At 42.2% G+C, this 20,262-nt stretch overlaps 3 protein-coding genes and 1 long non-coding RNA gene across 7 annotated transcripts in view; 3 read left to right on the forward strand and 1 right to left on the reverse strand.

The window, feature by feature from the left end:
- The window catches only part of itga11a (integrin, alpha 11a), a 40,167-nt gene extending 38,263 nt beyond the window's left edge, over window positions 1-1,904 (forward strand). For 2 of the 3 annotated variants that reach the window (XM_081706307.1, XM_081706308.1), the window contains one exon: window positions 255-1,904. In XM_081706307.1, the coding sequence (XP_081562433.1) occupies window positions 255-401 (147 nt within the window). In that variant the 3' untranslated portion in view covers window positions 402-1,904. Of the gene's footprint in view, window positions 1-250 lie in introns of all 3 variants that reach the window. The other variant, XM_027017700.3, reaches the window with a different exon arrangement.
- The window catches only part of LOC145653215 (uncharacterized), a 3,118-nt gene extending 899 nt beyond the window's left edge, over window positions 1-2,219 (reverse strand). The window contains exon 1 of the long non-coding RNA XR_014119581.1: window positions 1,917-2,219. This is a non-coding gene — a long non-coding RNA (uncharacterized LOC145653215). The remainder of the gene's footprint in view (window positions 1-1,916) is intronic.
- Window positions 2,220-2,449: 230 nt separating this feature from the next.
- mns1 (meiosis-specific nuclear structural 1) lies at window positions 2,450-6,682 on the forward strand. Of its 2 annotated transcripts, none has more exons than XM_027017692.3 (10): window positions 2,450-2,697; window positions 2,992-3,216; window positions 3,332-3,459; window positions 3,562-3,664; window positions 3,784-4,013; window positions 4,297-4,513; window positions 4,741-4,848; window positions 5,125-5,382; window positions 5,623-5,748; window positions 5,889-6,682. In XM_027017692.3, exons 1-10 carry the CDS (start codon window positions 2,695-2,697, stop codon window positions 5,997-5,999), a joined length of 1,509 nt encoding a protein of 502 aa, XP_026873493.2. In that variant the 5' UTR covers window positions 2,450-2,694; the 3' UTR covers window positions 6,000-6,682. The 2 variants fall into 2 exon arrangements, with proteins under 2 accessions (XP_026873493.2, XP_026873494.2); XM_027017693.3 differs by having other exon boundaries at window positions 2,462-2,600.
- Window positions 6,683-11,227: 4,545 nt separating this feature from the next.
- Window positions 11,228-15,886, forward strand: tph1b (tryptophan hydroxylase 1b). Its single transcript, XM_027017691.3, has 11 exons — window positions 11,228-11,441; window positions 11,885-12,019; window positions 12,329-12,512; window positions 12,667-12,767; window positions 12,944-13,011; window positions 13,148-13,344; window positions 13,658-13,793; window positions 14,042-14,168; window positions 14,354-14,449; window positions 14,683-14,816; window positions 15,253-15,886. The coding sequence occupies exons 1-11, from the start codon at window positions 11,352-11,354 to the stop codon at window positions 15,425-15,427; spliced, it is 1,443 nt and encodes a 480-aa protein (XP_026873492.2). The 5' UTR covers window positions 11,228-11,351; the 3' UTR covers window positions 15,428-15,886.
- Window positions 15,887-20,262: the final 4,376 nt, after the last annotated feature.

A 20,262-nucleotide genomic window follows, 5' to 3' on the forward strand; every position in this document is an offset into this window, starting at 1 on the left:
TATGACACTTTAAAATTGCAATTACTCTAGATTTGTTATTAAGGCACCTGCACAGGTTTTATCAAACATGAGAGTTTTTAACACTCTTATCAAGTGTTCCTGATTTCATAGATTATATTATGTTCATCTACAAGCAAAATGCAGTATTGTAATAGTCTTCTACAGTGTGCAGTATTGCACATGGAATATTTTTCAAAGGTTGTGTGGTGAAGTGAATCATGAATTTCGCCTATTCCTACATTTCCCACAGCTAGGTTTTTTCCAGAGGCAGAAGCGCAGAGAGGAGGTGGAAAACGAGGCCAATGGGAAGGTGGCAGAGGAGCGATAACGCAGGCTACCCACAGGGTTCAACCTGCTTCAACTCTCAGGGAGCGTCCCACAATTACACTACATGTCTCTAGAGTGGGGAATGAGTGAACAAAGAAGATGGATGGATGGATGGATGGATGGATGGATGGATGGATGGATGGATGGATGGGTGGATGGATGGATGGCAAGACAGGTAAATGAGTAAAGAAAGAAAGTTAAAGTAAGAGAGAGAGGGGGAAAAGGGCAAATGTAATGAAGAGAGACTTTCATGAAGTTAAACATGAGACAGACAGAGAGGGAGGAAATGGAGGATTTGCTCTGTGCACTGGATGATCTGTTGCTTTTCATGAGAAAAAAACCAAACAAAAAGAAAAACACTGCAACGCCCTTCTCCTGGCCTGCACTGCTTACTGAGCCATACACAACGAACTTGGAAATGACTCCCCAATTCTTCAATCACACTCTACATAGGCTTTAGTCCCTCACTCAAAAATAAGTAAATAAACTATTATTCTTGGGAAATCACTTAAAAGAAAAATGTCTGGGAAACACATTCAAGACAAAGACTTCTGGGAATATGAGTTTTCACATGTTACTGACTCACCACTGTTCTTTTGCCAAATTAAATGCTTTATTTTCCAAACACACAGGAAAAAAAAACTCAGAGGGCCTTGATTGTTCACAGCAGCAACATTTACTGTGCCTTTTTTTCTCTGAAAGTAGGACACGTTGGAAAAAGAGAGTGCAGGGAATGGGAAGCAAAGGTTCTCACAAGGCCTGGCTTGCTTTTTGTAATGATGTCAACAGACATGCAAGATGTACCATTAAGCACTGGCATAACTAGCTCCTTGTTTTTGTTTTTTGCAGTGTTTATAATTTATTGATATGAAAATAAATAGTGTTTTGGATTTTTTTTCTACAGTGTTTCAATAGAATGTCCTCATGTGGTGTTCAGAAATAACAATACATTCATATTGCCCTAGGAGGCAATTACCTTACTATTGGTCCTTCATAACAATAATTATCTATACTTTCAAAGAATGTTGATTGATATTGAGATTTTTTTCCTTGTCTAATTTTTTTTTACCTAATTATTTTTGATGCACTTTTTAATATCGCAGAAAGTCAAACTTGAATTTTGTAAATATACAAGTATCTGTTTTTGTTTGTTATAATCAAAATGATGGAAATTTTGTAATATTGCTTCCACGAGGACTGGGGCATTACAATGTAACTAGAGACATCAACCCTAGTTTAGTTTATAAGAAAAGATTGTAGTGTTCATCTTTACATATGCTCGGCATTTTGTTTTAATAGCTTTCTTTTGTACAGTATGTTTTTAACCAAACCCAGTTTCTTCATGTGTGGCACAAAAATAAATTGTCCAGAATAGTTCCAAATATTCAAGTTTCTCAAGTTATGGTCAAAATCGTTAAAACTGAAATACGTAATATAGGCAGAGAAATTTAATTGTAGGTCTCATATGCTCTTTTATCTATAAGGTGCATGTCAAAAAAAATTAGAACGAGCAAGTATTTGTACAAAACAGAATTAAATAAATGTCAATTTTAACAGTCAAAACGTTTGTCATTTCTGCGCGTCCTTACTTTGTTGAAGCAGATTTGAACGTGTGGTTTTCTGGCCACAGAAATAAATCCAAATTCATCAAGCAGAAGTGGAGTCGCTGTACTGCCTAAATTTAACCGCTAAGTCTGACACATGCCAACGTATCTCAATTTAAGATCTCAATTTAACACGGTAATTTGTCAGTTAAGAGTTTTAACTAAAGGAGAAAGTTGGTTCACATTTCATATGATGGGATGATGTAATTAGGACTCATTCTCAGACCAAAGTCCAAAGACTATTCGTGAAAAATGGACCAAACCCCGATCGATGTCTTTTCAAACCGGGTCACCTGACAGATGTAGGTTCGCAAACTAACGCTATCTAACTAGGTTAGCTAACTATCAAACAGTCAGGTAAGATTGTTATGTGAAACTCTCAGTAGAAAAATCTAAACTACACTATGGATTCAATGTGTTTTATTAGTTGTGCGAAACACTGATACGTGATTAGAAATTCAACTAAATGCACCGTAAAGTCACACAGCTAGCCAACGCTAACGCTATTTACTTTTCACTGCCGCGAGAAACACTAAAGAGTTGCTGTGGCGCCCTTTCAACGAACGAATCAATATCGCCGATAGATTTTGGGATTGACCAATTACGGTCCACTTTACTGCCAAGTGCGGGATTACGTTTCCACGACAATGAGTTACAAACAAATGAAAGGTAAACGGTATGAAATTTGTCGCGCAGGTTTAGAAATACGTTAGTGAATCCCTTGTAGACGATCGAGCTGCCTGAACGAAAGAGTTCGGAAATTATGGTAAATAATATTTAACTAGCGATATTGGTTTTTCTTTTACTTTTTCATAAACTGACATTTTATCTAATATAATTAGCTAACGCTAGCTAGCTATCTGGGATGACTGGCTAGTTAGCGGTTAGTTATATATACTGTCTAGATTAATAAATACATTATAAACAGGCCAAATCGTACAAACACGTGGGAAGCTATTTCTGTCTTTTGACTGCGCGTTTGCTAGTTTTATTAGAGGTGTCTTCTGAAAAACTTGTCATATATACGTTTCCGTTTGATTACCTTGACGGCGATATTCAGGCTCCCATGAGCCAGAGACGTAACATGTTGCACAACCATCATCAAAGGATGGTCGCGCAACTTCGGCTCCACGAGGAAAAGCGCGAGGAACAAGCCAAGCGCATCATCAAAGAGACGCAAATTCAAGCCAACCTAATCAGCGAGGAGAGGTTCGAAAGGAAAAGGTACTTGCGCAAGATGCATGATGAAGAGTTCGAGAGGCAAACAGAGGAAGCTTACTTGAAGGTTAGTTGTAATTTTTGTTTACCTGTCCTACCTAATCTGCTTTTACCATTTTCAAAAGATATATGAGCATGCATGTTTTTATCAGTTGAAATATTGTCCAGCTTTTCTCCCTTAGGCAGAGCAGGACAGAATATTCAAGGAGAAGCAAATGGCACAAGAGGAGAGGATGGCTAAGGAACTGGCCCGGATCAGCTTTGAAAAGCTGAAAGACGAAAAAATGAGACAGTACATCAAAGAAAACAGGTGTTTACTCACTTTACAGTGAACAGCAATCTGTAAGACTGTCTCCATACCAGTTCATGTAGTTATTTTCCCATTTGTTAATAGCAATTAACTGATTTATAGTGTGGAGCTCCGTGAGTTGGAGGCAAAGCTGAAGTCTGCTTACCTAAACAGAGAAAGGGCAGCACAGGTAGCTGAGAAGCAGGCTATGAAGTACGAGGCTATGGTAAGTGCAGTTCTTTTTGAACTGTCACACCGGCTCAAAAGGCAGGAAAGTAGGTTGCAAAAGGAGTCGAGGCCTGTGTACGCAGTTTCAGCCTTGCTTTTTGCCTCGTGGCAATTCAGAAGGTGGAAGCTGAACTCACTCGTAAGATGAGGGGCGAGCAGGAGCGGGCAGCGGTGGAGAAAGAGCAGCAGCAGCAGAGGCGCTACGAGGAGGTGATGCGCTACCAGCAGGACCTGGAGCAGCAGCTGGTGGAGAAGGAGCGCGAGAGGCAGGAGGCCTATGAGGAGTTTCTCAAGGAGAAGCTACTGGTGGATGAAATAGTGCGGAAGATCTACGAGGAAGACCAGATGTGAGATGCCATACTTAGATTTATATTGGTTTTTATTTGTTTGTTTGCTTGTTTGCTCTCCCTGCACAATTCCCATTGACATGTTCACATTTACACAGAATATTCCAGCCTCTTCTAGCTGAAATGTTGTATGACCATACACTGTAACATTCTTGCATTCTTCCTTGTACTGGCTAGTCCACTGGTTTAGCAGCTAGTTGAGCAAAATCAGAAACACGGGCCTTGGATGTGGCATATAGGGCATGTCTGTCGTGGCTTTAATAGGGCGGGCTTTCATTTTCAGGGAGCGGCAGCTGCGGCTGGAGAAGGTCAAGGCCACAAAGAGGTACATCGAGGAGTTCAAGAAGCAGCAGGCCGAATGGAGGCGCATGGAGCGGGAGAAGATGGAGGAGGAAAACCGGCGCATTCTGGAGTTCACCAAGTACCAGCAGAGAAAGGAAGAAGACCGGATGGCCAGTGCTAGAGAGAGAGAGAAGGCCAAAGAAGGCCTCCAGAAGATGGTAGGTGGCAAGAGATACCACCCGACCCCCCAGTCAAAGAGATACCACCTCACCCCCAACGTAAAAGATATCACCCCACCCCCCAATCTAAAAGATACCACCCCACCCCTCAATTCAAACCACAGACACAGTCATGTCTGAGATGAAGGTTTCAGAAGTGATGGTACTACTTGGTTAATGTGAGATAATGAGTGACTTGTGAATTGCCATCCCTGTTGGTGTCTTAGCTGACTGAGAAGATGGAGCTGGAGAGGCAGCAGCGTGAGGAGATGGAGCGGGTGCGTGAGGAGCTCTACCTGGAGGAGCAGGCCGAGACTGCCAGACAGAAAGAAATCGTGAGTCCATGCTTCTTAAAGTTCCTGCCACAATGGATAAATCAACTGAAAAAGCTAAATCATCGACCAATTTTGACCTATTTTCTATCTTAAAGAATGATAAAATCCATATGGTGCTGAAGACAAAAATAAATAAATCAAACCTCCCTAAAGGGCTTATTTTTGAATAACCAATTATGGTATAAATGTATAAAGTGATCGTTTTCTACAGTCAGCAGTCTCCTCTCTGAGCCATGCGTGGGAATCTCACCTTTGTCTCCCACCCCATGTCTGCAGGAGGAGATGGAGCGGAGGATCCGCCAGCGGCTGGACATGCAGCGCACATGCCAGGAGCAGCTGGCCTTCAGGCAGTTCCAGCGTCGGGCCCAGGAGGAGGAGGAGGAGACCTTCCGGCAGTCCATGCTTGCCAAGTTCGCCGAGGACGACCGCGTGGAGCAGATGAACGCACAGAGGCGCCGCCTCAAGCAGCAGGAGCACAGGCATGCAGTCGAGAAGCTGATCGAGGAGCGCAGACGCCAGTACCTGGCTGACAAGGTGAGGCTCGACACCAGACCAGACTGGACCAGGCCACTTGATTATCCAGCCCTGCTTCACTCTCCAACTGGGTTTCAATATGATTACTGATGTTTATTAGGCAGAGGTTTGTAAGCATGGCTTTTATGTTAAAGTGTTGCGAGGGATTTATAATATATAGAGGATATATTATACATACATATACACATTGTTACATATACATATACATATTACGTAGAGTAATATAATATTTTTGTGCAGGAGTGTGAGGCTGAGGAGAGAGCGATGGAGCAGGAGAGGGAGACCCTGCGCCGGGAGATCATCGAAGAGGAGAGACGGAGGCTCCTCAAACTCCATGCCACCAAACTGCTTGGGTACCTGCCAAAGGTAAAGACGCCTCACTGTTCCTGCGCACATTTGGGACTGTTCTGAGCTCGACCACACTAGGAACATTTAATTTTTATACTGTTTTCAGCTGTACATGGGTTTCCAAAGCACACTGTGCAATTACACTGTTTGTTCATTAGGGAATTTTCAGGGAGGATGATCTGGAGCACTTTGACGAAGATTTCAAAAGCAATTTCAAGAAACGTCAAGCTGACATATTCTCCGAGGAGGGCTGGGGAGAGGACGAATAATACACATTTACAGCTCAGGACCACTAGATGGCAGACTTGATTGATTCAGTGAACTTTTTTATCTTGGTAGTCCTTTGAGTTTTGGTTCATGGTCAAAACAAGGAATGACTCACAGTTGCTTTACATGTTTTTTAAAAACCTGTAAAACAGTCAGATAAACCTAAATGCAATTTTCTGTTTGTTTTAAACATAAACCTCTATCATGCAGAAACATAGCAGCGCATATGATTTTTTTTTTCTTGATAAATGTGAAGCTGTTTAATATACATTTATGGGCCATGGTCTTTATTAAAACCTGTGCAGTGTTTGAAAAAATGTATAGTATGTTCTATTTCATCAGACACATTATTTCAGTACAACAGTTCAACTACAAAATTGACAAGGGCTGCTCACATGAAGGCCCGTGGCACCAGACCTCTCTGCTGCAGGATTCCAGTCTGAGGATAATCTTATGGGAGTCCAAAGTCACATAAGCTTGTCCTGGCTTTTCCTGCACTGTACACTGACACCCAGGATATGCATCTTATCTGGTAGCCTCTGAGGTTCTGAATGAGTTTGTGAGGCTAAAGGTGAGTCCCAGGTACATGATGTATTAATAACCATTATCTCTCAAAAATCACTCAAAATGTACCACTGCTGACTCTGTGATAGGATGACTGAATTAAACACAATTCTACCTCTTCTCTGTATTGGTTGACTTTTTTAATAGCTTTATTTTGACCTTATAGGTAAAGGACACTTAGTGATAAGCAAGGACCTTAACATTCTTCCAGAAGTACAGTGCCTGACTGCTTCGCACGCTCAGACAGGCCAGGTACACCGCTGAGGATAATCACAAGTGATTGAGCCTTTAAGCTCTTCCTCACCTGTCAGTCATGTCAAGCCTCATGTATCCTGATGTCCATCGTAGTGTTGCTTTCCTCCACAAACTTATGTTACTGGTATTTGTAACTTGGTTACTTGTACTGATGTTCTTAAACAACTTTAGGCTCCAATACAGTCTCCAATTCTCAATAGCAGCTTCCCCCAAGCATCCTAAAATGCATTCTTTTCTCACCAAATTAATATGAAATAAGAAAATCAATATTGTAAACACAAAAATGTCAATGTAAACTTAAAAGGTATTTTCCCAGTTAGCAAGTCTAACACACTGAAGGTGATTCAATTTGCCCACAAGCGAATCCACATGTTTGTATCAAATGCAGTCCTCAATACTGAAGCTTCATTTTATATCTTTGTAACTCTTAACTGTTATAGCAAACCAAGATGAGAAAACTCTGCCCCCCCCCCCCTTCTCTCTCATTAGACAGCTCACACAGGAAATTCTGTAATTACTTCTAGAGGTTCACAAATGGTGTTATAAGAGACCATGTGGGCTAATAATCCTCTATGTATAAAGCTTATTTCTGACAACTGGAACCTAAAGTCAACAGCAGCAGGGCAAGTCATTACCATGTTAACATCACCATGGCATGTGCTTAATAACTTTATATGAAAGAAATGTTTATTTTTAATTATTAGACACAAAGCACCCCGTGACCCTGGGTGGTAACTCAGTCACCCACTCACATACTTTCAGCAGGTTGAATATTGGCCACCAGAGGAGGCTATTGAAACTCAAGCAGCTTAAAGGAACAATGTAATTTTAAGGGCTCATTTGAGGACTACAAAGCAATTTGGTTCTTTATCTCATGTGAGTTGCATTTTATAGAAAAAAATGCAAAAAAAAGTCACTATTATAGCAAAATATTGTTTGCTGCTTTTTGGTAGTAAAATGACTGATTGCTCTATTAAAGTACATTCTTAAAGAAACTGGCATGAAACCACACCAGCAGAATGCATGTATGTACTCACAAATACTACATGAAGTAAAAGATATGAGATGTCGGGAGGCAGAGTCCGGTGAAGACGGAGGCTTAGGGTGCACCTAATGTTCAAACTCTACAACTTACTTGTCTTTAAAAACAGGAATGGATGTCTGGCCTTTTTCTTTTTTTGCCTCATTTGTAATAAAGTTGGTGATTTTATTATTAAAGTCAAATGGCTGACTAGCTTTATAGCTAAATAAGCAGTTTATCTGTATTAAGATGAAATAAGATAGGCCTAACTGTTCTATGCTCACACAATCAGAAAAGTCAAAACTTATAGAAAGTTATATGAGGAATATACAACAGTTATATGAAGGAAATTGTAAGGAAAATAGTCCTGTTTTCCTTAATTCAGTCCCTCTGATTCCACCGCCTGCCTCAGCTGTGTCTGGTTAATCTTCCTTCAGGGGCCTGGGGCACGTTTCTCAGAATAAGTGACACCGAAAGTCAGAGACGCTGAGAAGCACACATACTTTATTCAGTGATGCATGAGAATATATAGGTGGCAAAGCAAAGCAGATGAGTACGCAGAAATACGTAAATGACATAGCAAGTGTCATAAGTTTGGACATGATGTTCAGATATGATGTGATATGCAGTGTCTAGAATGAGACAGTAACTCCAGACCATTTGACGTAGCCTTGCACCTATCTAAAAGTAAACAGCATAGGATAGCGTGAGAGAGAGAGAGAAAGAAAGAGAGAGAGTGGGAGAGAGAACTATTTACAGAGAAGGGAGTCCCATTTAGGGAATTCTAACAAAAAAGGATTTTGACCCTTTAAAACGTGACACATTTCATTCATATACAACCAAGCTACTCTACAAGTGCAAACACCTGCATTTTAATGCTAGTTTGCTCTCCTTTAGTGATACACACAAAAAATTACTTGATTGCTAACAACTTGCCTTTGTGGAGAATTTTCAGCCTACGTGAGAGACGGGAAAATAAGAAACCAGCCTGGATTTGCAATGCTCCAATGTCCATGCAGAAGGTCCAGAGCACGTGAGCATGCATGTGTAACAAACGCTGATGCCTGGATTCATGCACCAGCGCCCATGAGCATGAAGCGTTCTTAAGCACCTAAAGCCACTGAGAACCTCTTCAGCCACACATGAGTTTAGGGTCTTTAAACATGATACTCTCTATGATCCCAGACAATGAGGTTTTGATCTCAGCCTGTGTTATTGTTTAACCAAGAGAGAATGTCATAGTTTTCAAAAGGTCAAAGAGAAAGTCATCATTAAGAGTGTGAGCTCTTGTTAAGAGTACTAACCATGCTGGCATTCACTCCGTTGCTGTTCATCATTTCCTGTTAATTAGTGCTGGCTTTCCATATGCAGAATGAGCTGCCATTGCCATTTAACAAAACTTTGCTATAGGGGTTTTGCAAAGAAGGCTCTATCATCTTATGCTCTTTTCTGAATGTCTGAATGACTGATTTCAAAGGCGTTTCAATGCCTCTGATCCAGAACTCACTGATCATGCTGAGACTTCAAACTGACATTGTTCTCCAAGCTTCATTTGACTCACCTGAGAAGACAGAGGAGCATTGATACCTTTAGGAGGAATGACTAGGGGTGGTATTTGAACGGTCACTGGAGAGATGACTTTTTGATCCTGAGGTCTCTGCTCCCATTAATTAATTCTGCCCTTTGATCCGTTAAATATATTTTATTATGAATCAATATATAATTCTCTCTCATCTATAAATACAATTTCCCAACTGGGAATGAACATACAGTGCATAATCTATATAATCAAAGAATGCCAGATATGTTATTGCGATATAATGCTGCTTTATTTGGCATAGTGGTAGCATCCTAGACTGCACAATGTTACTGAAGTTGTTTCATAGTCTATGATGCACGTGGACTAAGTCTGCTTACAGAAGATTCATTACTACACTAAAGAAGCTGTGAATGAACCAGACTGCAGCATTAGATTGGTCTTAGGCTATGATTAGAAAGCAGGCCTCCATACTCAAATTAGATTATGATAATTTGCTGAAACAGCTGTCCTGTTGTGGACTGTTTTGCTGTTTAGACTTATCATTTATGCGTTAGACATGAAGTGGTTGCGAAAATACTAGAAAAGGCTGTTCCGTCTTTGCGGAGATGTATTGAAGGTTTGGTACAAATGCCGAACCATAAGTTGAACTACATTCAAGTACACAACAAGGCACGCTCCACTGTAATGTCTACAACTGATCAAGGGCAGCATGCAGGATGTGGGGCATTTGGAAATGCTCTGAACTTTGTCTATTTTCTCACGCTCTACCAATTCATGGAACACAGGAATGTGTCACACTTCCCTTTGCATTCTTTAATGAGGTAGATTTTTGCAATACATGATATTCTGAAACAAACTATCAGACTTACTATGAAAGTTATCTAAAAATTATGAATCGAGGACATTTCATGATCAGCAGACGGTCTCAGTCCTGTTTTCTGCTGAAACTTGTATGAACTGGTCGACAGTCTCCTAGTAGGGCCTAATGAGATATGTGGTTATAGGACACAAAAGACGAAAGACGCTATTTACAGACGAGGATGCCCACGTAGGTCTTTCACGTCAGTGACAAACCAGTGGGAGGCATAGACAATAGACCAGTAAAGAAGAGAGCTAGCGTGAGAATGTTTGCATAAAATATTAGTCATGTGTTTGCGTTGGATTTACATCAGCAAGTCGTTATATCGCACTTTCGAGGTAATTAATGCTGGGGCGAGCTCACAAATACCAGGGCGTTATTAATCCGACCAGCGTTCCTGGATACGGCCGATGTACGACGTGTTTTAATGACTTTTCAACTCCCCCACTTTCGAACAGGCGACGTGGTCTGATTTTCGTCTTTGGAAGCCTTGATTAGGGGTTTCCTGTAACGAGTGACGAGTAAATGTGTACCCGTCACCACTACCTAATCTAAGCTTCTGCGTGTGTTTGAGAACGAGTTTTTGCCCTCGCCCTTTCAACGCGCCTTTGTCGAGCGAGGACACGCTGGTGAAAATTCAAAGCTTACTGGTCCATATCCTCCCTTTGAAAAAAAATCCAAAAGTCTAAAATAACTGTCTGTAAAGTGGAGGTGAAAAGACGTACATTAATAAATGCCAAGGTCTGCTAAAGTTTGCAATGGTCGGTAAAGTCCCCCACACAGCCTTTTACACACATTTGGAGAAGCTGGTCATCGTTTAGAAAGAAAGCAACAAGAAAGCTTGAGTAGTAGGCTAGTCGGCTATAATTTTCTGATGTCTAAAAATAATTGGCCTATATGTTGTATGACGCCTCCTGATCGCAATTTTCCATTTCCTCTTTTCTACTGTAGGTCGTAGAGGTGTAATCTTACGCGCTTGGTGGCGCCAACCCCGTTCTGTCAGCCCGGTTGATAAATAACCGAAGCTCTCTGAAGTCCCGTTAACACAGTTACCTTCTGGGTGACCGCAGCAACATTGTAAGAGGTCCTTCACGTATATACGCGCCGCTAGGGCCATGTTTTCCAGTAAAACTGATGGACCACGCCGAGGACGGTCTTTCGACTCAATTAACAAATATTATGAGGAGAAACAATTCAACAATGAGGTTAGTGATTTTTTTTTTTATTCAACGTTTTCTACAAATGTTTCAACTTTCTGGGTAATTCCACGCTATTATAAAACTTTCGTGCTTAGGGTTTTGGGGCAGTTTTTCTATTGTACACCATTTGTAATGATTTTATATTCTGAGAGAGCTTTTCGTGACCCTTCAGTAGTTGAATGTACAGCAATAAAAAAAAGAACAATCTCAGAATAAGCTTGACCTGCAAATTGATCAGAGGTCTAGGAGAGTAATCGGTTTCTGATGTCGCTGTCTTTGACATAGTGCTGAACTCATTCATGCGAACTACTTACCACGTCAGTAAAGGACTGCAGTTCTGGGGGGACAATCAAATGAAGAGTGGACCGTACGCCGTATTAGGGTAAAATTACCAAAAAGATTTTCTTCTGGACCTGCAGCTGTGACATTCTGTGTTCTTTTATTTGAAGATAAACAAGTCTTCTTTTAACAATACTGATGAGGACCTAGTCAAAACCCTGTCCTCTGAGAAAGAACACACTGCAGTTGTCTTCTCTCTGAAGAATGAAGTAGGTAACCTTGTAAAGGCACTAAAGATTTTTCAGGTATGCACAGTTCTTCCCTCAGCTAACATCTTCTTTCAACACATTCAGTCAACATACTTGACTTGTTGTTTATAACTGTCATGTATGAGGGAAATAACCCACTTGTGACTTTTAGTTTTGGGATAAATAGTTATGTTAATTTTCATGTTAAACACTATCCACAGGAATACATTCCTATGAAGGTTTAGTTCAATAACACAGTAATATATGTGAGGGACAACAGGTGTTGTAATGGTTGATTTGTGATTACCTGTTTTGTGCTCTTATTCTAGTCACTATATCCCTCTTTTGTCTGATATTCACCGTCAGGAATACCAAATTAATCTTTTGCACATTGAGTCACGGAGGTCTAGATGCAGCAACTCCGAGCTGGAAGTGCTTGTCAGCTGTGAAAGTGAGCGAGAGATTCTGACCACGATTATCCAGCTACTGAGAAAGCAGATGAATGACCATACCACAGACCCCCTGGACAAACTCTGCACCCCTGAGGATGGTAAAAGCCCTCAAACGTCAGCATACTTATAGAATGCTTGGCACAGGACAAAGGCCTCTTTGGTTCTACCAGATGTGTTTGGGCAGGATAGTAAAACTGATTTGAATGGTTAAGCAGTAAAACCTGTCCAAAGCTTGTCTGCTTGGTGTTTCAGACATCCCAGAAGAGCCCTGGTTCCCCAAGAAGATGTCAGATCTTGACAAGTGTGCCAATCGTGTTCTGATGTATGGATCTGCCCTGGACTCTGATCATCCTGTGAGTGCACTTTCCTCTTCCAAGTCCATTGCTACCAGGCATTTATTTTCTATGAAGACAGGGCTGCTGTTTGATCTTGTCATACCACTTTTCAGATTTGCAAGCAAAAGCATGTATTAGTCTGACGATTCTGAATGAGATATAAAATACCATCATTGATGCTAATCTTTCTGTAGGGATTTAAAGACAACGTCTATCGTAAGAGGCGAGAATTCTTCGCAGACCTTGCAATGAACTACAGACAGTACGTATCATACAGTTCTGCGTATTTTTTCATCTTGCGGAGTAACGTCTCCGTTACACATTAATAAACCAACCTCTCTCTCTCTCATTCACCTCGCCCCGAAACCCTCCCTCCCTGTCCTCCTCTCAACCTCAAGCGGAGACCCAATCCCGCGGGTGGAGTACACAGAGGAGGAGGTGCGGACATGGGGGGTGGTGTTCGGGGAACTGAACAAGCTCTACCCCACACACGCGTGCAGGCAGTACCTTCGCAGCCTTCCCCTGCTCTCACAGCACTGCGGCTACAGGGAGGACAACATCCCTCAGCTGGAGGATGTGTCCCGCTTCCTCAGGGGTGAGGCTCCCTGTCCTGCATCTGTCACCAGGGCAGGCTGGCATTCCGGAATGCATTGTTTGCTCCAGCCGATCTGACGAGGTTTGCCTAGCTTTAGAAAAGTACTGAAAATGACATGGCTTTGGCATGCCTTTGTCATTAATGTATAAATTCTAATGTGACACACTGTAAATCAGTACAGATCATGTATAGAAAATCTTAGTTTAAGAGTTCCAACATAAATACATATGGCGAGAAGCCTCTTTTTATTTATCAGTGGAGGGTAAATTTAATGTGTGTGCCTAAACATTTGCATGTGGGTTTTATTTTCTAGAGCGCAGCGGTTTTACAATCCGCCCTGTTGCTGGGTACTTGTCCCCCCGTGACTTCCTGGCAGGGCTGGCCTTCCGTGTGTTCCACTGTACCCAGTACATTCGCCACAGCTCGGCACCGCTCTACACACCCGAACCGTGAGTTCCACGTCGCGCGCATGCACTCCCAGGTCACCTGCTGCCTGCCTTGTTACTGCCCACATTGTGCTTCACACTACATTTACAGGCACATTTACAGCATTTAGCTGATGCTTTTTTTTCCCATTCACTTTATTTGTCTCTTCCTAATTTAACTTGCATCTTCTCCCAACACAGTGGTGTTTCATTTCTTCCCAGGGTGTCAGTCTTGACCACTGGTCATACCGATTGGCGTGTTTGTGTTACAGGGACACATGTCATGAATTGCTAGGGCACGTGCCACTGCTAGCAGAGCCCACCTTTGCTCAGTTCTCACAGGAGCTTGGCTTGGCATCGCTGGGGGCCCCTGACGATGCCGTGCAGAAACTGGCAACCGTGGGTGAATCCTTAATTATTATCTTTAAAATATGTTTATTACGGAGTTTAAAATATGTTTATTACTTTAAATTTGTTTATGACATAGAATCTGGACAATTGATGCTGCTTTGTATCTATTAAGAGATCTGATGGAGTGTGTCCTGTCTAAGGTGGTGGGGTGATTTCCTTGTCTGTGTTTGCAGTGTTACTTCTTCACAGTGGAGTTTGGCTTGTGTAAACAGGAAGGGAAGCTGAGAGCCTATGGAGCTGGTCTCCTCTCATCTATCAGTGAGCTGCAGGTAAACTAACCAGCTCACAACATCCTGCAGCTGCAGTGTAAATATGCTGTACAAGGAAAAAGGAAAGATGACTGCACACAGAAAAAAAAAGAGTGAGATGACTACACACAGAAAGTCGTAATACTTGCCCTTTGGTTTTAATCGCAGTGATGTTAAATGGCATGAGCATAATTCCAAACACACAGTTCAGAGGGGAGCAGTGCCGGGCAAGTGACCTTGTTTTTCCGTTACAGCATGCGCTCTCCAGCAATGCCACAGTCCTGCCGTTTGAGCCCAAAGTCACATGCAGACAGGAGTGTCTGATCACCACCTTTCAGGAGGTTTACTTCATGTCTGAGAGTTTTGAGGAGGCAAAGGTTCGAATGAGGTAATCAATTTTCCTTTCCTCATGAAGCTTACAACTCAGTTTGTTTTAATGGATATGAAAACATATCTATCAAGCTAGCATCATTTTGTGAGCTATAGTGACCAATCTTGGAGAACTGCTGTAGTTAAGTGCGCTATATGAATCGCAAAAAAAAAAAAGATCAACGTACTTAATTCAAAAGAAGCTGGGGAAACTGCTGCTTTTGTTGCCTGAGTCATGTGACCATGCACCACAGGACAATTTATTGCTAGACCGAATGTATTGCGAATGCGCTTAATGAAATCCAAGGGATAATGGATCAAAGGAGACCTTGAAGGGAAAGTATTGCACACACATTTTATGATGAGGCATAAATGCAATAAATGTACTGGACAGGGTGGGAGGGCGAGAGATTTCACCCCTGGCCCCTGGGTAACCCTGCCCCTTTCTTGCACAGGGAGTTTGCTAAGACAATCAGGCGCCCATTCACTGTGCGCTACAACCCATACACGCAGAGCATATGTGTGTTGAAGGATGTGCCCAGCATCACCGGCATGGTGGAAGAGCTCCGGCATGAGCTGGATGTGGTGGGTGATGCACTGCAGCGGCTCAACAAACACCTGGGCATCTAATACCACCAAACCCCACCCATGTCAGGAGGAGCAGATTCCTAACCCCGCCCATGTCAGGGCTACAGCACTGTGGCATTCGATGTGTTTCCTGCTGCAAAAAACTTAATTCATAGAGGGATTGACAGGTGCATTAAATCAGGGAAAGCATTAAATTTTGCAATCCTGTGGCTCAGCAGAACTAGTTTGATATCCTTTTCCTAATCACCAATAATTCTTTATATATAATATAATAATATAATAATCTCTGATTGCTGTTTAATGACACTGCTATCACTAATGTTTTAAACACTAAATTCACTCATTAGCAAGTGTCAAACCACTGATACTGTTGCTACTACAGAGGAAATCCAGTGCTTTTGGCTTCACACCCATGTCCATCCGAGTTAAATGGCTTAATAAAAGAAAATTGTTAATCTTTGAAAGACACATTTTTCTTTGAAGAATCAAATTCTTCAAATTCCTAATAACTCTACTGATATGGAAATTGGTTTGCTGTCTTTCCTTTTATATCAGAGGGCAGGTTTAAACATGCACAACTACAAAATATTTCTTTAAATATCCAAATATTGAATCTGAATTCTGTGGGTGTGCATGTGCGTGTGTGTGTGTGTGTGTGTGTGTGTGTGTGTGTGTGTGTGTGTGTGTGTGTGTGTGTGTGTGTGCGTACGCGTGCATGTGCATGCCTGAAATATGGCTGTGTGAGAAATACAGGGGATATTCTGTGCTTAACCAGTCCATTCTCATGTATTTGTGAATTTACATTCCTAAATAGGATTCTGTCTGATGCTCTTCTGCAGAGAGAAATAAACCACTGCAAACTGAAAGAGAGAATGAGAAGAGTCTAAGAGTATCCGATCGAAGAAAACATTAAGATAAAATAGTAAAAATCACTTAGAGTCATTCTGGTTATAAAGTTTGTTTACCACTGCAGTGGCTGTGTAATTACCATTAACATATTGTTCCTAAGTATTGATATAGGAGCGATTCATAAGTTGTGTGCATCTCAGATAAAAGACCGCTTCTCAAAGTGCAGTGTACTTATTCAACCAGCAGAGGGAAGTATGGTGCCATCTGAACAACTACAACAACAGCAACAGTAAGAATGTAAACCATTTGAGATACTGTTTTAGGGGAGAGAATGTGCATACTTTATATTGTGAGTCAGGATTTGTTTTTGACTAATATGGATGCATTCATAATCGTGTAATCTTAGCTATATGATGCTATATTTGATCTCCATGTATGCAGTATGCAGCGTGTGTGTATGTACCCATTCTAAGATTAATTTTAAAACACATGCGCGCGCACACACACACACACACACACACACACACACACACACACACACACACACACACACACACACACACACAGAGAGAGAGAGAGAGAAACAAGTACCTCTGCATTCAGTATTTATGTGGCTTGCCTGGTTTTATAAGTTCCCAGTAGCAGCTTGATGATCTGAATGCAGTTGGATGCGCGAGTGGCAGGGCAGTAAAAACTGGTTCATTGGACACCAGCTTGTTTGCCTCTACATATTTTCACATGTGTGCATTATGCGGAGAGCCCCTAACGCTGGCAGATTTCAGGTCAGGTCGATGTGTGGTGTCACGTTGGCTGATGGTACCATTTCAGTCCTGACACAGATTCCATGGAGAGCAGTGATGGAGCTTTGGTTTCTCTTGTGCCTAGTGCCTGGCCCACACTCCTGAGGCACCTACATCACAGGAAACAGGAGTTGCCTTAAATTCCAAACCAGACTGCACATTTTCATGTACTTCAGCAATGCCCTTGAGGCTATGCAGCCCCTGGGATAGAGGAAGCCATCTTGAATGGGAAATGTACTCTACATGCCACAGACACACAGACTAGTCAATATACATCTTGCAATGATGCTGTTAGCGTTAGCGGAACTGTAGCTATTCTTTAAATGCTGTTGTTAAGTGGAGCACCGAAGTTAAAGTTGAGTGGATTGCACTTACACACCTCAGGGGAAAGCCCAGCGATCGGGATAAAAATGTGTCTCAAAGAGATGATGTGAGTTAAAAGGTCATTCTTACAGGACCTTCTGTGACTTTTGAGAAAAGATGATACAGTGATGTAATAAGGAAACAACAACAAATTGTTTTTGGGTTCATTTTCCCTTTGGATCAGGTGACACTGTCTCAGGCTGCGATCGGGATGTCTGATTGGCCAAACTTATATTGCTTTTTTTTCTCCCAGAAGTAACATGACTAATAGTACAAGGTGATGAGAAACCCAAACACAGCCTATCCTATTACATTTTTCTCTGCCAAAGCGATACAGAGATCTTCAGGCATGCTTTTATTTCCAGTAGGCGTGATTACTGTAACACTCTTCTGTTTAGCTCATCCTAGACAGCTCTGGGTATGGGTTCCTGCCTGTTCCTGCCTGTAGTTCCCAATGAACGAAGGCGTTACCATAGGCAGGGGTCATGGAACATTCAGGTACCTCACAGGTTATTTCATTTTTACATTCTTTTTCAAGTAACAACCAGCAAACAGTTTTTTAAGCCAACACAGGGAGATAATGTTAGGCTACAGGAAAAAGGCTCAGTAACACATAGGACCAAATGTGAGGCTTCACATGGACAAACAAATACTTCACAACACTTGTATTGGTCATAACGAGCCCATCAGTGAGCTGCAGGTTTGGCTAATGGGTGGGTGGAGCCAGAGGAACTGCTGGGAAGCCTGGAGCGGCAAAACCTGGAAGCCTGGCCTCCCATGTTGGAGCCAGCTTGACGTGGTGTAGAAGGGACGCTGTATCCAGGGTGCTCCATAAATAAAGTTTGACTTTGACTTGACTAACAAGGTGATGAGAAACCCTGTTTTGTTTCCCTGTTCTATATCCAGTAGCACAAGGCACAACTACACAGCTAGGATGAGTAGGCAGAGCTGATCAATAGCATTTGACAATATGCGGATGGCTGCACTTGTTTCCTGAAAATGACTGCTGTCTCCCAGCAGCGGAGATGAGTCCCACGGGAAGGACGCGGGTCAGAGTGGTGAACAGGCTGGAGAAGCAGCTTGTTTTACTGCTCCGTCGCTACTCCCCTAATGAGGAAACACCTGAAACGCTGGGATCAGCCAGGCAGGCAGATCGCGAGTAAAAGTGTATCACGGTGTAATAGAGACAGGAAGAATAAAGACGTGACTTCATGACAGACCTCATCTCTTGCCATTGTCGTGGGTAGGAAAATGGTTTAGTGTGTTATTGTGTAGGCACAGTGTGGGTAAGCATGGGGTTGGGGTCCGGTACTAATTAAAGGCACCTGTGTATCTGTGTGTATCTGCAAGCATGCGCGTGTGTGTCTGTGTAGGTGTGTCTCCTTTTTGGTCTGTCTTTCACAGTCCCACCACCCTGTACTCATTATTGATTTGTTCTTGTTCTCTCCTTCCTTCTGCTCCTTCGTCGTCTTAGTCTAATGAGTGGCAGTTATAGACGCGCTGCGTAACTTCCATGCTCAGGTTACGTCCTCACACATTTTATATTACTGTAAAATGAGTCAGTTGACTCTATTGACCTGATTTATCCTTGGCTTGATAATATTGCGTTGTTCAGTTAGTCTGGGGCTTAAACAAACAAACACACAAGATTCACGGAGGTTTTGTGGTTCGGACACTGTCAGTTACTCATGGTCCTGAATCATGGTCCTAGTTGGCTGTATTCAGCAAACAAAGCCGCACATGCATACAGATATGGGGAAAGAGCTTTTATGAAATCAGTGTATGAAGGTCAGAAGTGTGTTTACTTATGAAAATCATTTGTTTAGGTATTATTTGATTAGTCTACTATTTTACCTCTCCACCCTTCTGCACCCACCTCTCGTCCCTTCCCCTCCATTCCCATCTTCTCCTCCATCCTTCCTCTCTCCCTTCCCCCAACCACCCCTGCCCTAGAGACCCTCCATCTCCATTGCCGGTGTGGAGACCCACTTAAGCACTGGTGAAGGCTTAATTGCTGCACATTAAAATTTCAAGGCCGGCTGTTCCATCCCAGGCGATCGCCATGACAGCAGGGGAAGATGGAGGGACTGGATGCAAAGCACCTTTCTCACCAGCCTTTAGGAATCACCTTCACCAGCATCTGTGGCCAGTCATGCATGGAGTCCTCAAACACAGGTCATGGTGCTTCCTCATGGAGCGGTTTCCATGTACCTCCGTCCCTGGTCCCACCTGCTGAAGGAGCCCACATCACAGTGTGTCTCCATCTCTTCCCTGGCTAGCCAGAGCCTTTCCCAACACACTGTATCTAGCTGAGCACCTCTCACCCACTCTTGGTGCTCTTGGTATAATTCTGAGTCTGGGACAGCATTACCTGGATTAAAGGGTTAGTTAAGGAGCCAGTCAGATTCACAGTCTGTTTCCCCCAGAACCTCTGCCCTGTACAAAATTTGATGCTTAAACTAGCAGTGATCAGGCTAACATAGTTAAAAAGTAAAGGAAGCTTATACCAAACAACTAGAATTATATGGTGTGACATCAGTAAAGTAAAAATAATCTTGAATAGGTTTAATTATGTCTGTTCTGACACTATACATCATTATCAGAACTGGAATATATGGCTGCTCCTGAGGTCTACCATTATTAGCCATGCAAAATGTGTTTGTCCATTTTTATAGATAGCAGGTATAGTAAGAGTCACTTACCCACAAGTTACTTACCACCTCAAGGCAGTTTGAGGCAGGTGTGTGATGATTCCAGTATATAGTTTCCTTGATACTTAAGATTTTTTTGCATGTTAGATAAATGAGCATTAAAGCTCTGGAACAAAATTAAATGAGCACAATTTGGACTTCAGATATGATTTGA

This window comes from Electrophorus electricus, chromosome 23 (assembly GCF_041902795.1).
Source record: "Electrophorus electricus isolate QZ-2024a chromosome 23, ASM4190279v1, whole genome shotgun sequence".
NCBI classification, from domain to species: domain Eukaryota; kingdom Metazoa; phylum Chordata; class Actinopteri; order Gymnotiformes; family Gymnotidae; genus Electrophorus; species Electrophorus electricus.